A 13,938-nucleotide genomic window follows, 5' to 3' on the forward strand; every position below is an offset into this window, starting at 1 on the left:
TAAATAATTTATGATGCCAAACCTTCAGACTTCAGTATCCCACCATCAGAATTGAAAGCTCTTACCTCCTTAAAACGTAATAAAAACATAATCATCACCAGAGCCGACAAGGGAAATACCACTGTGGTTATGGATACCAATTCATATGACCGAAAAATGAATTTACTACTCCGAGATCGAAATACTTATGCCAAACTTGATTATGATCCTACAAAAAGACAGCTCAAGAAACTGAACAAGTTACTTGATGAAACCACTTCCTTAGATGAAGAAACAATAAAAAAAACTCTGGACATACCATGCTAGACCTCCTAGAATATACAGTTTACCTAAGCTTCACAAGAATATCGTGGATATTCTTGTGAAGCTTAGGTAAACCTAATAGAATTTGTGGATTCTATTAGCAGCCCATCATAAAAGTTATGAAGATTTTATCTAACCTTCTCCGTCCTCACATAGGCCACTCAGCCTCATCAATTAAAAATTCCACCGAGTTTCATGCAAAAATAAAAGACATTCATCTGTTGGAAACTGACATGCTAATTAGCTTCGACATTGTCTCCCTCTTCATTAATATTCCCCATAAGGAAACAGTAGACTTGTTAACTCAAAAATTTCCATCTGATATTGTTGAATTGTTCAAATTTGTTATTACAGCCGGTTACTTCACTTGGAAAGAAAAAATTTACAAGCAAGAGGAAGGAACAGCAATGGGGTCTCCCTTATCACCAAATTTAGCAAACCTGTTTCTAGAATACCTTGAAGAAAAAATGTTCACGTTTAAACCCAAATTAAAAATTTGGCTACGATATGTCGATGACGTCTTTGCTGTCTGGGGTCATTTCGAACAAGAACTTCATCTGTTTCTAGATAAAATAAACCTCCTTCATCCTCGCATCAAATTTACTCTAGAAAAAGAATCTCCACAGGGTATCTCCTTTCTGGATTTACATATCCAAAGAAAAGAAGATTGTTCCATCTCCACTTCTGTCTATCGCAAGCTGACATTTTCAGGTCGCTACATTCACAATTCTTCTGCTCATCATCCATCTAAAAAATTTGGCATCATTAAATCATTAGTAACCAGAGCACACAGATTCTGCTCCTCTGAAGAATCTCTAAACCAAGAATTGGAAATAATCAAAAAAACAGCCATACTAAATGGATACAATCCTAAAACAACTCAAAATATCATCAATCTCTTCCCCACACATCAACCTACACAAGAACAAGCCCATAGGATTCCCATACTTTATGTCAAAGGCATCTCTGAACGTCTTTCAAAAATTATGAAGAAATACAATCTTGTTACTACCTACAAACCCATCAACCAGATCTATAACTTGTTACCTTCTCCTAAAGACAAACTCTCTAGATCTGTTCATAAACTCATTTTGGAACATCAAGACCATATCCGTCTTATCAAACTGCAGAAATCTGGCCTCACTCAACACGGAGTTGAAAACCCAAACCATAGGATCCATTGGGAAAAGACCAAACTTCTACATAGATCTTTATATAAACATGAATGTTTATATAAAGAAAGTGCTGAAGCCTTACTTCACAGACCAAATCTAAATCATAATGACGTCCTTGCTATTCCTAAAGTATGGGAAATTGTCATACAAAATTGTGTAAAATAATTTTTATATATGTTATCTTATTTTAATGTAATTTTTTTTCCCTCCAGATATATTTTAATTTAATTCAGTAGCACGCTACTGCATGCATATTGGGATTCCATTGTAATCATGTGCCCTAACTGTATGTTATTCCTAGTATTGTTGAATTAACTGTACTGACCATGTCCTAAGATACTTTAGGATGAAATATTTACTTATTAAAACTTATTACTGTGGTTATTATGTGTGTTTATGTAGTCATGAATTCTCCACGGGTTTTATTGTATAATAAAAATTCCAACAGTTATGAACATATATATTCTATCTTATTCTTATTGAAGTTAATAAATTAAAAGTGTGTAATTTCCAGTAACATCAAACATTAATTTCATTACAGCTGGCTCAGTACTTTTGTTCTGGAATTGTACAGAATCCATGTGATTATCACCACTATGCTTTAAATGTGCCTTTATATACTCACTTTACATCTCCGATACGTCGTTATCCAGATGTTGTAGTGCATCGTTTGCTAGCAGCTTCATTAGGTAATGGTTTTATTTTATTTATTTTTAAAAGGCTTTTTTGTGAACTGAAATCAGTTGCATATCATTTTTATTTTTCTCTTTCATTAAATAATTATTCAGAATCTCTTAATGAAACTATTTACATCACCTTTTTTCTATGACATTAAAAGAGTCATATTTGCAACTTATTTTTATTAATATGTGTTTGATATACCTATTTTGATAAGTATACCTATTTATGTATACTTATTATATACCTATTTATTCTTTTTTCATGTTTGAAAAAATCTGTTATATGCCATTTAGCGTGCATTTAAAAGTGTGTTATTTGTTGTTAATTGATTGTTTACATATAAATGCATTATCAGTGCAGTAGAAAAGAAATAAACACACAAAAAAAGAACAATAAAACTGCAAGCATATGACGATATATGTGCTGTCAACTGTAGGAAGATAACTCCATCTATATTATTAGAATTCAAGGAATAAAATAAAAATGAAATTTAATTTTAATTTCAGAATTCTGGGTAGGTAACCCCTCCCCCCCTCCCATAATGTATAACATCATACATGTCTGCTAGGAGATGTGTTTTACATCATGGGAAATATTAAGGATAGTGATTAGAACTTACCCCACCATTACTACGAGTTTTGCCCCTGTCATGAAAGTTTGCTTACGCTTGGATCTGCCGAAATTTTATGGTTTCTATATTCGGCATGAAACTCTTGTAATTTCTCTATTCGGCTTTGAAATAATGTTGGATTCAATATCCACTTAATTTGAATAATTTTGCATTGCCGAAGTGAAGCCTTCTGGCTCTGTTTTTCATTAATTTCAAATTTATTCAGAGCCCTTTGGTTGTCAAAAACAAATAATTGTATAAGCAGATAGAAAGAACAGCTGTGGGATCTCCCATTTCCTCTCTTCTAGTCAGTTATTTTATGGAACATTTGGACAACATATTCTCAACATCGTTTTCACCTAAGCTATCCATTTTGTACACATATGTTAATGATGTTTTTCCTGTATAGAGCTCTTCTTTGTCTGATCTCCATTTAAACTGAAGAATTAAATTTTACTCTCTAAGTAGAAGATAACTGTCTTTCTAGTCTGGATGTTCTCATTCTGCATCAACTGAATGGCAGTCTGAAATTCTCTGGAAACAGAAAACCAATTCATACTGGCAAATATACGAGGGTGGTCTGAAAAGTTCTCAGCCTCGACCGTATATGGATGGCAACATTATTGACAAGATGTTTTTTTTTCTAAGTACATCTGTCGCAAGCATCCATTTGAATTTGCAAGTCATTCTATCAAGTAGTTTTTTTTATGTAGCTGTCTGGAGCAAAAGTGTTGTTTGTATTCCTTGAAATGGATAAAATTGAGTATCATGCGGTTATAAAATTTTTTGTAAAAGAAGGTTTAATGCCAAAAGAAATTCATTCGAAGTTCATAAAATTTATGGGCACTCTTCTCCTTCATTTTTGACAATTAAGAAATGGGCTGCCGAGTTTAAACATGGCCATATCAGCCTTGAAGATGATCCACATGAAGGATATCCAAAAAGTAACACCACCAGAAATCATTCATCAAATGCACAATATGGTATTGGATGACCGGCAAGTCAAAATGTATGAAACTGCTAAGACTATAGGCATTTCAAAAGAATGGGTAGGATATATTTTGAATGAAGAATTGCAAATGAAAAAGCTTTGTGCAAGGTGGGTGCCGCGCTTCCTCACGGCAGATCAAAAACACACTCGCATGAAAACCTCTGAACAGTGCTTGGAGTGTTTTAACAAGAATAAAACTGATTTTATGCATTGATTTATTACTATGAATGAGACTTGGATCCACCATTACATTCCAGAATCCTAACAGCAGTCAAAACAGTGGACAGAAGCCGATTGTTCAGCGCCAAAGAAGACAAAGTCAGTTCCATGAGCAGAAAAGGACATGGCATTGGTGTTTTGGGATGTAAAGGCATTTTGTTTATTAATTATCTTGAAAAAGATAAAACAGTAACTGGGGAATATTATTCCGATCTTTTGACCAGACTAGACAAAAAAAAATTGTGAGAAAAGACCCTGTCTGCAGAAGAAAAAAATCATCTTTCATCAGGACAATGCACCTGCCAACAAAGGTGTTTTGGCAATGAGAAAATTAAGGGATCTGCACTATGAATTGTTAGAACATCCACCCTATTCCCCAGATTTGGCTCCCTCTGACTTCTATCTCTTCCCCAAACTAAAACTCTTCCTCGCTGGTCAGCGTTTTTCTTTGATTTGATTGCAGCTGTATAGGGGTAGTTTGCAGATCTTACTGAGAACCACTACAGGGACGGGATAATGGCGCTGGAGCATCGCTGGAATAAATGTATTAGTCTTAAGGAAGATTATGTTGAAAAATAAGAATAATTTTGAAATTATAAATTCGTTTTTTCATTGTTAGGCCAAGAACTTTTCACACCACCCTCGTATTATTGCTGCTTCACATCATCATCCCCTATCAGAAATATGGTATGGTTGACAGAGCTGAAAAAATTGGTTCGACGAATATTAATGAACTGTCTGTTATCAGAGCTACTTTATCTCCAATGGTTATAATGCCAAAACAATTGATGAAGTAATTAATAATAATAATCATCTTAACTTTCATCTTCAGTCCTCAGAAGAAGTATTCTAAAATTTCTCTTCCATGTGTTAAAGGACTATCAGAGAAAACTGCAAGAGTTCTGTGTCAGATTGACCTACAAGTCTTTTTCCATCCAGTTTGTAAACTAAATATCTTCATCTCTTTAAAAGACAAATATTTTCCTCTCTCTCTCTCTCTTATCCTGGAGTTTACAGAATCCCTTCTTCTTATGGCCTGTGTTTTATTATGGACAGACTGGTTGTTCTGCTCAGATTCATCTCGAGGAACATCAAGGGTATATTTTCTTCAAGAGTCTGTTAAATCTGGTTTAGCTAGCAATACCTTATCTACTAACCATGGAATTCAATGAAATATACTGAAATTCTATGCAAAAATTACTTTCTTCTGGAAAGATTATATGAAGAAAGCTGCAAATCACACATTTACAATCCTAATCTCAACAAAAACAATTGCCTCAAACTTTCTTGATTTTGGGAAGTTATCCTAAACAATACTCCTTTGTTATGTTTTATAAAAATTGTAATTAATGAATTATTGAAATTAAATTTTTTTTTATTGAATTCTAATAATGTAGATGGAGTTATCCTCCTGTCGCTGATAGCATATATATTGTCATGCACTTGCAGTTTAATTGTTGTTCTTTTTTGTGTTTATCTCTTTTCTACCATATTGATAATGGCCAGGAAACATAGCCAAAAATTCTGAATAAATAAATAATAAATTAACATAAGTGGCATTCGTATTTATTTACTTTTATTCTAATTTCTATTGCAGTGTTTATGTCTGGCGTAAAAAAAAAAAAAAAAGTATAGTAAGAAAAAAAAATAACAGTATGGTAGAATTCAAATAGGTTCAGTGCTTTCCTAATTTTGTGGCTACTATAAGCCATATATCAAAATTGCAAATCCCCATAACCCAATTTCTTAAACACAGCTGACAAGATTCTTACATAGATTATAATAAATAGTTTACACATAAACCAAAACCAGGTTGAGGATGCCACTCATGGAGAGAATAATGCTGTTTCCATGCTGTGGATTGTTTGAAGTATGACAGCTTGTAAAAACAATACAGGATAGGTATTAGTTCTGGAGCACAAGCCCATAGCAAAACTGGAGGAAGTATACCATCTGGACCAGAGGACTTAATTAGTACCAAGACTATTGAGTATTTTTTTGATGTCCTTCTGGAAGAAGATCAAAGGAGTCTTATTCCAGGTAGTTTGTGTAAATGGTATGAAGATATTTGCAGTTGAGTGAAGTGGAGAATAAAGGCACTCATCCCAGCAAAAATGATTTCAGTTCAAAGAAAGGAAATTTTAGATTAGAACAAATGCTTAGGTCAAGTGAGAGGAAGCAATAATTAGACTGAAAAAATAGCATTGTAGTACCATATAATACAAGGCTGAGATTCGTTGGGAGAAGAGTTATCTCTAGAGATAGAAACATGGACAAGATCATACTCAGAGTTGCCAAGAGGAGAATATATTTGCATCAGCAATATATTTTGGATGGAAAGCTGGTTAAGAAAAGGTGTGGAGCAGGGATCAACAAACGTTTTTGACCATTGACTCCCTTCATGGAATCCTTGATCCCTCATCGATCCCATCATGTTACATAAATGTTAACAATAATAAATTTCTCAATTTAAAAATAATTCCTTCATCCTTTTACTTCATTACTGCTTCTTGATAAGAAATATATAATAGATAATATAAATAATAAGAAATAATAGGCATTGTTTCATTGGTAAATAATGGTATAAATCCAAATATTAAATACTCTTCAAATACTATCAGGGGGCCACCATTATGGGCACTATAACTTTAAAAAAATACATCGTAAATTTGAGGTTATCAGATCACTGAACACCACTCTGATAGCTATGAGCGATAAATGTGCACTAGCCCTGATTGTCTCTGTTCTAGATGTCTTCATCAGGGAGAGTGTGTGCTTCTCCCTCATTGGCTCAGCCGATCAGCCAGTTGGCTTTGCATGTTTACTAGGTGTTACTCAAAATTGTTTTTATTGATCCCTTGGATAGCCACATCGATCCCCAGGGGTTGATATCGACCACTTTGCCACCCCTGGTATAGAGTATTGGGAGAATGATCAGGATTATCTGGTATTTTGATACTTAAGTAAACAATTTGCATTAGAATTACTGATAGCCAACAATTCAGCTTCCCTTCCCAGCTTGGTCTGTGAAGTTAAGAGAAGGGGGGGGGGTGTTGAAATCTCTGAGGAAGATTATCTCACTGTTTAGGTAATTAGACTGTATGTGGTCAACCTTCAGCAATAAATAATCATTGTTGTCATCACAAATAAAAAGCAGTAAAGGTAGCAAATGAAGGCAACAAAATCTGTGAGGAAATCTTAAGCCAGTATAGATCGTTTATCTAATTTGATAACTTTTCTTTGGTGTTGAATATCAGACCTGGCAAAAGTACATTTCTGCACTTCCTGTGGAAGGCATCTTGCATGATGTAATGCGAAAAGTTAAGGTGACCTATATTCGTAGAGTACACCAGTTGTGATTCAGTTTTGAACCGGTGTTGTGTCCCAATTTACGATTTCTACTCTAATCTTACAAATTCCTTTTATCTATATTCTTCTAACTTCTATGCCCGAGATTTTACCAAAACTTACATTGCTCCCCGTAGTACCCCTAATATTTGTATTTATACTCCGCCTTTTGGGATATTTAGTTTAGGATATTACATACATAAACAAGGAGAAAGAACTCAAATATATCTGAAAGTGTAACTATTGCAGTCGTGACACTTGGCTCGATTCTCAACTAAAATTTTCCGCGTGACTAAGTACAATATTTTCAAGTGGTTATCAACTGCACCATTTATGTTGTCATAAATAGGGAGAAAGGCATTCTCGAATATATCTCTTAGTATTTTAATATTATTGCAGTCGTGACTCTTAATCTCTTTCCTCAACATTAAATTTCCCACATGATTAGGTACGATGATTTTAAGCAGTGCATTGGATTAGCAATATCAGACAACTCTTTTATCATTGAACAAAAGGTTTATTAAGTTTCTAAACATGGTACAATTCAAATACTAAACTAAAATACTTATAGACTAACATTAAGTCATTACAAGCAATATGGCTATTTGTGATTATGCCGCCATACACATTAATTCATAAATTCACCTGATGTGAACAAATTAGATCAATTCACACTATCTGATTATTAATACTGAAGTAGATTAACAAATCATTCACTGCTAACACATACTTGTGACATTTCGATTATTTTATACATTACATTAGGCATTCAATTCTTAGGATACGTAATTACTTAATTCACACTATTCCGTTTTACCGTTATTTGCACTAACACACAATTATGTCATTTAAATATCTTGTGCAATATAATAGACAAGCAAAAATACCTTAGGACTCTTAATCATTCACAAATCTTTAACACTAGTCAATCTACACATAACACATTCTATCATATACTAAAGTCCTAGTATAACTTCAACAGTTCTATATTGGAATCATGATACTTTTCACAGACAAATTTCTAGCTAACATAGGTTATGATTTACAGTACCTTTCTTGAGCTTTTCGTATGGGCCTTTATTCTTTTCAAAACGAACCCTTGGTATAACTTGTCGCAACTCTGGAATACTTTAACACACATATATTTGCTCTACTATCAGCAACGAGGACATCGATCTCTTTACAGCTTTCTGCTTTGCATAGTTATCGCTAGCTTCGAAATGAAGAAGATCCCTCCTTTTCTAGGACTCTATGGCAATTTTTCCTTTGCTTCCTACTCGGGAAAACGGGAATCGAAATCCCGCTCACTTTCGTTTCTGCGTTGTGACGAGGAGATATCACCCCCTGTCGCCACTCAGGAAAACCCCGTGAACTCCACCGGAACCAAAACCAAACTCCCAGGCCAAAAGCGACTATCCAAAAAGAGAGTCCTTCCCAGGGGGGTTACCAACCCTTTTATAGCTGCTCCCCTTACGGCACCTTTTCTTACTTCCTTTCTCCTCCTTCTACTTGTTTTTTAATCATCGACCAATTAGGGTGGCGTTTTCTCGCCAAACGTCATTTGATCAGCAAGCCTGTTCTCAATGTTTCAATCCGGGGATCGGCTCTAAGCAATAGCTTTGCTTTTCTTGTGCTAGCCTGACTTAATCCCCTTTCAAACTTTTTCTATGAATTCTACTTAATAACTTAATCTCTCATATAACGTATTTTATGACTCACCCCTTTCTACTTACTTACTTAACTCCCTCATTTTTAATCGTATTACAATATTAATCTATATTTTCCTTTGTTAGCTACTTATTTAGTTAGAATTCCTTATTTTAAGTCATATTACAATATTAATACATTCCTTCCTTTATCAGCTACTTTAACAACAACCCTTACGTTTTATACATATTACTGGATGCAAGAAATTTTCCATTAAATAATTCATTTTTTTATGCAGGGGTTTTAATTTATGATATTTATTCTTCATGTTATACCATGATGGCTGAGAATACTATATTCCTAAGATATCAGGTGTAACACCGGGTTTGGGTGTTGTTGATGTTTGTATAGAGCTGCCTGATGTTAAAAACTTTGTGGAGGTTTTTACATGGACATTTTTTTGTTGTGTTTTTATGTGTTTTTTTTATTTTGTGAGAGAATTTTTGTTTAAATCATAATTATACTGACTTTCATCATAGTGGAATTTGTGGAAAATTTATAGATGATGGACATGATTTTACACAAGGAGTGCCCAGACACTCAAATCCAAGCTGCCTCTACAGTACTGCTTTCAAGTTGCTATGTGCAGACTCCTTTCAGGAGTACAATAGTTTGCCAGCTGATTGGAAAGCCTCCCAGCATTACCAAACAAGTTCAGTTCCACATACTATCTATGAGCCAGCCTGCAAAAACCATATTACTTCTGTACCCTCAAATGGAAAAGGTGCTAGTGCTCTAGTTGAATAATTATCCTATAGATTGCTTGACCAGCAAGTTCACCTCCAGCATTGCATGTAAGAAGACAGACAGAAGAAAGCAGAGATCATACTCTAAAGATGAAACATGGTGATAGTCACTTTACTAAAAGGTAAATTTTAGATAGTTGAAAAGAATACTATGAAAATCTAAAGAAAAATTCAACTATATTAGATAATGAAGTTTGTCACTAATGTGTAAAAATGAACCTCCTATCCTTGAAGAGGAGGTAGAACTAGCTATTAAAAAAGCTAGTTCCACCTTCTCTAGAAAAGCAGCAGGTAATGGAATTATTATTATTCGTGACACCTCCAAGGAGTCCGAAGACTCATCGCAGGAGGACACCCACTGTACAACCTTCTGTACAATTAATGGAAAGGAAACAAAAACTAACAGAACTATTATATCAGTAGTAATATGGAATGTTCAGATACTTTGGATGTCAGGAAAACTAGAATTACATCACAAGGAAAGGAAGAGATATCGGTGTGATATACTAGGACTGGTGAAGTTGTTGGATTCTGAATATATAGAGATTGGAGTAATTATTATTTGATTCAGAATCCAACATGATCTTCCATCACAAAGGCTAGACTTGTAAATATTATTTAATGTAAATCACTTGTTTATAATTTAATATTCATATAACTACCTTAATTTTGTCTAATATTTAATTATTTAATCAAGATATATGTATTAATAATGAAAAGATTGTATTAAATATTATTAAGCTATTTTAATTATTACTATGTTAATATTATAAGAACTTGTATTTGATAATTTAACTGTGCATTATTTGAAATGTAAATATTCTCTATTTATTCCTGTTTGTAAAGTTTAACGTTATGTAATAGCTCAATTTTATTATATTTTGTTTTGTTGTCATGGAAATGTATGTAAGTGAGCGAGCACGTTTTGGAACACCACATGAGGTTTATTGAAAAGGAATTAGTTAAAGAGATCATGAGAAGAATTTAGGCGGGAAAAACTGATATAAAAAGCGAGGAACGCTGAAATTATTAATAAGGAAACAGAGAGAGAGGGGATTAGCATTAGGTTGGAATCGGGGCATTCGGAAATCACAGTGCGATAATAGCGAGTCGGCAAGTCATTCAAGCAGCTAATAAAGTCTACTAGTCGAGAGATGGTTAGCTAATAAGTTGTAGAATAACAATTATAGCTACGGAAGACAGCTGAGTGACTACTAAATAGACTAGCAATACTTGAAGTGAGATATAATTTCAGGGCCGACCTGTCAAGGCCACACAGAACCTTGAAGCAAAGCACGAAGTTACTAAAGAATAGTAGAGCTGTAAAGTTGAAGTATACCGATAGCTGTGCTTAGAATTATAGTGCCTAAAGAATTAATTGAATGCTGGAAGAGTGAACAACTGTGCATATAAAACCTAAATTAAGGGATTATTGTGTATTGCCTTATTTCATAAGTGATCAGTAGTACTTTATGCAACAACGTTTGTTTATGTGTATTGTGACGGATGATTAATTCAGTTATTGCTTAGAAGAATTTATTTAATGAGTGCCGTTTACTGTTTAAAGTGCTTACAGTTGTAAAAAGTGTAAATGTATAAGTTGATGAAGGAAAAAGATTATCGGTAAGAACATTCCAACCATTAATATTCCTATGCTGAGATGTGAGTGTGTTTCATCCTAGAATTTCCTTATGTTAACAGTAACTATTGTGAAGATTAACTGAAGTGTAAATTTAAAAGTGTTTGCTTGTAAGGAGGCGTTACTGTGATTTTATTGTATTTGGAACTTAAGGAACTGTGAGAAGACTGTATTAGAGATAACAAATTTACCATTGTCTGAGTTTGTATGACAGTATTATCAGAAAGGCTGAAGTGTTTATAATATCTTAATTAGTGATTTGATCTTAAGTGGAAAATTTGTGATTTTAAAATTAAATGTTTGTTTTTGTTAATCAAAAGTTGTATTTTGCCTGAATCTCTTTTACTACACCATTCATAAAATATTCGAACCAAAGCAGGTAAATTAAGTAAGTCAAATATACTCGGCCAGTATATATTTTAAGGAGAAGTAGTTGAAGGTTGATTTTTCTTCAATTATTGAACTGATTCAGATATAGAGTGGTGCAATCTTTAAATATAAATTTTCTCTATATTTGAATTAGAAACCAACTAGCAACTATCAATTAGTGAAGAACATCGTAATTGTAATCATGTCGGATCCAAAGTATAGATTAAGAAGAAGAAGGATCCAACAAAGGTGTGATGGAATCATCAGGAGAGATAAATGGATGCAAAGTCATATGGTCAGGGCATGATACCAAGCGCGAAGTAGGAGTTGGTTTCCTTCTTAACAGAAAAGCTAGAAAGGCACCATTAGGCTACAAACCAATCAATGAATGAATCATAGCAGCTTGATTTCAAGCAAAACTATTTAATATATCAATAGTCCAGATAATATGCACCAACATCTGACAGCACAGATGAGGATATTGACTTATTTTACAAAGACCTGACAGAGACAATAGAAATAATACCAAAGCAAGATGTACTAATTATTGAAGGAGATTGGAATGCCAAAGTCGGAATAGATAATGATGGTTGGGAAAGCATCATGGGAAAATATGGTTTTGGAGAAAGAAATGAATGAGGCGAAAAAATTTTAGAATTTGCTGTGGACCATGAAATGATGATCTGTAACACAAGATTCCAGCAAAAGGAGTGTAGAAAATGGATGTGGCGATCAAATGATGGGAAAAACCAAGAACATGATTACGATTAAAAGACGATGAATAACATTAGTACAGCAGTCAAACTTTTCAAGGAGCGGATATAGATTTGAGATCATAGTTTAGTGATTGCAAACATCAAGTTGAAATTTTAAAAAAAATATAAACCTCACCATCAGAAATGAAAAAATTGAATCTAAGAGTGAAAGGAGTAATGAAGGCAATAGAAGATGCAGTTGAAAAAAACAATACCAGAAGAAGACAAGATCAAGATGATTAGGCAGGAAACACTGAAGTTAGTACAGGAGAGAATGGGCATGTTGAAGATGAGAAGGGATACATCAGAACAGAGGAGAATATAGAAGAGAGTGTAATGAGGTGAAAAAAAAGCAGGTAGAATGGATGAGATGAAATGGTTAGAAGCTCAATGCAATAATATAGAACAGCACTATGGAGAGCATAAAATTAGTGAGGTGTACAAAATTATTAGAACCATTAAAGAAGGTGGCAACCAAAACAGACCACAATTAAATGAAAAAGGAAAAGTATTGATGAATAAAGATAAAATTGTACAGCAGTGGACAAGATACTGTAATGAGTTATATGGAAAAAAAAAATAGATTTAGATAGCATTGGGAAACTGATTGAAGAATTGAAGCAGATATCATCACCACCAGGTAATGAATATGATATGGGCATTTTAAGAGGAGAGGTAGAAAAAGCTATAGGACAGTTAAAACACAACAAGAGTCCTGGTAATGATAACATCACTGGAGAAATGATTAAATGTGGTGGCAAAAGTATAGTTACAGAAATTCACCAGCTATGTAATATGGTATGAAAAAAAGGGAAAATGCTAGAGTGGGTGAAATCGATATTAGTGACATTATACAAGAAAGGAAATAAGCTAGAATGTAAAAATTGTAGAACAATTGCTTTGACAAGTCACCTTGGTAAGGTGATGATGATATTGACAGAAAGATTGAGAACCTTTCTGTCAATATCATCTTTGTTCATTTTCAGAAGGCATTTGACAGTATCGACCAGAAAGTGACATTAGCAGTGCTAGAATTCTATGGAATTGATAGAAAACTAATAGCTGTATTAAAAGATGTTTATAAGAATGCGGTTGAAGCAGTTAGAGTAGGTGATGATTTGGAGAAATGGTTTAGAACAAGCAGAAGTACTAGACAGGAGGACCCAATATCACCAAGCATTTTCATTGCACATTTAGAAAGAGCAATGGATAAAATGAAGGAAGATGCAAAAGGAATATCAGTACATGGGATGAGAATTGACAATCTGAGATTTGCAGATGACATTATTATTATTGAAGAAGACGAAAGAGAACTACAAAAAAACATTGAAACTGTTAAATGAGGAAGGGAAGAGATTTGGACGTTATGAACTTGGAAAAACAAAGACAATGGTA

At 33.8% G+C, this 13,938-nt stretch overlaps 1 protein-coding gene across 3 annotated transcripts in view; it reads left to right on the forward strand.

Moving 5' to 3' along the window:
- Positions 1-13,938, forward strand: part of Dis3l2 (Dis3 like 3'-5' exoribonuclease 2) — a 592,606-nt gene that overhangs the window by 464,651 nt on the left and 114,017 nt on the right. For all 3 annotated transcript variants that reach the window (XM_090392002.1, XM_090392000.1, XM_090392001.1), the window contains exon 17: positions 2,020-2,167. In XM_090392002.1, the coding sequence (XP_090248128.1) occupies positions 2,020-2,167 (148 nt within the window). The remainder of the gene's footprint in view (positions 1-2,019; positions 2,168-13,938) is intronic.

The sequence above is a fragment of the Typopeltis vanoorti genome, chromosome 4 (genome assembly GCF_054136105.1).
Source record: "Typopeltis vanoorti isolate ZY-2024b chromosome 4, IOZ_Tvanoo_1.0, whole genome shotgun sequence".
Taxonomy (NCBI): Eukaryota; Metazoa; Arthropoda; class Arachnida; order Uropygi; family Thelyphonidae; genus Typopeltis; species Typopeltis vanoorti.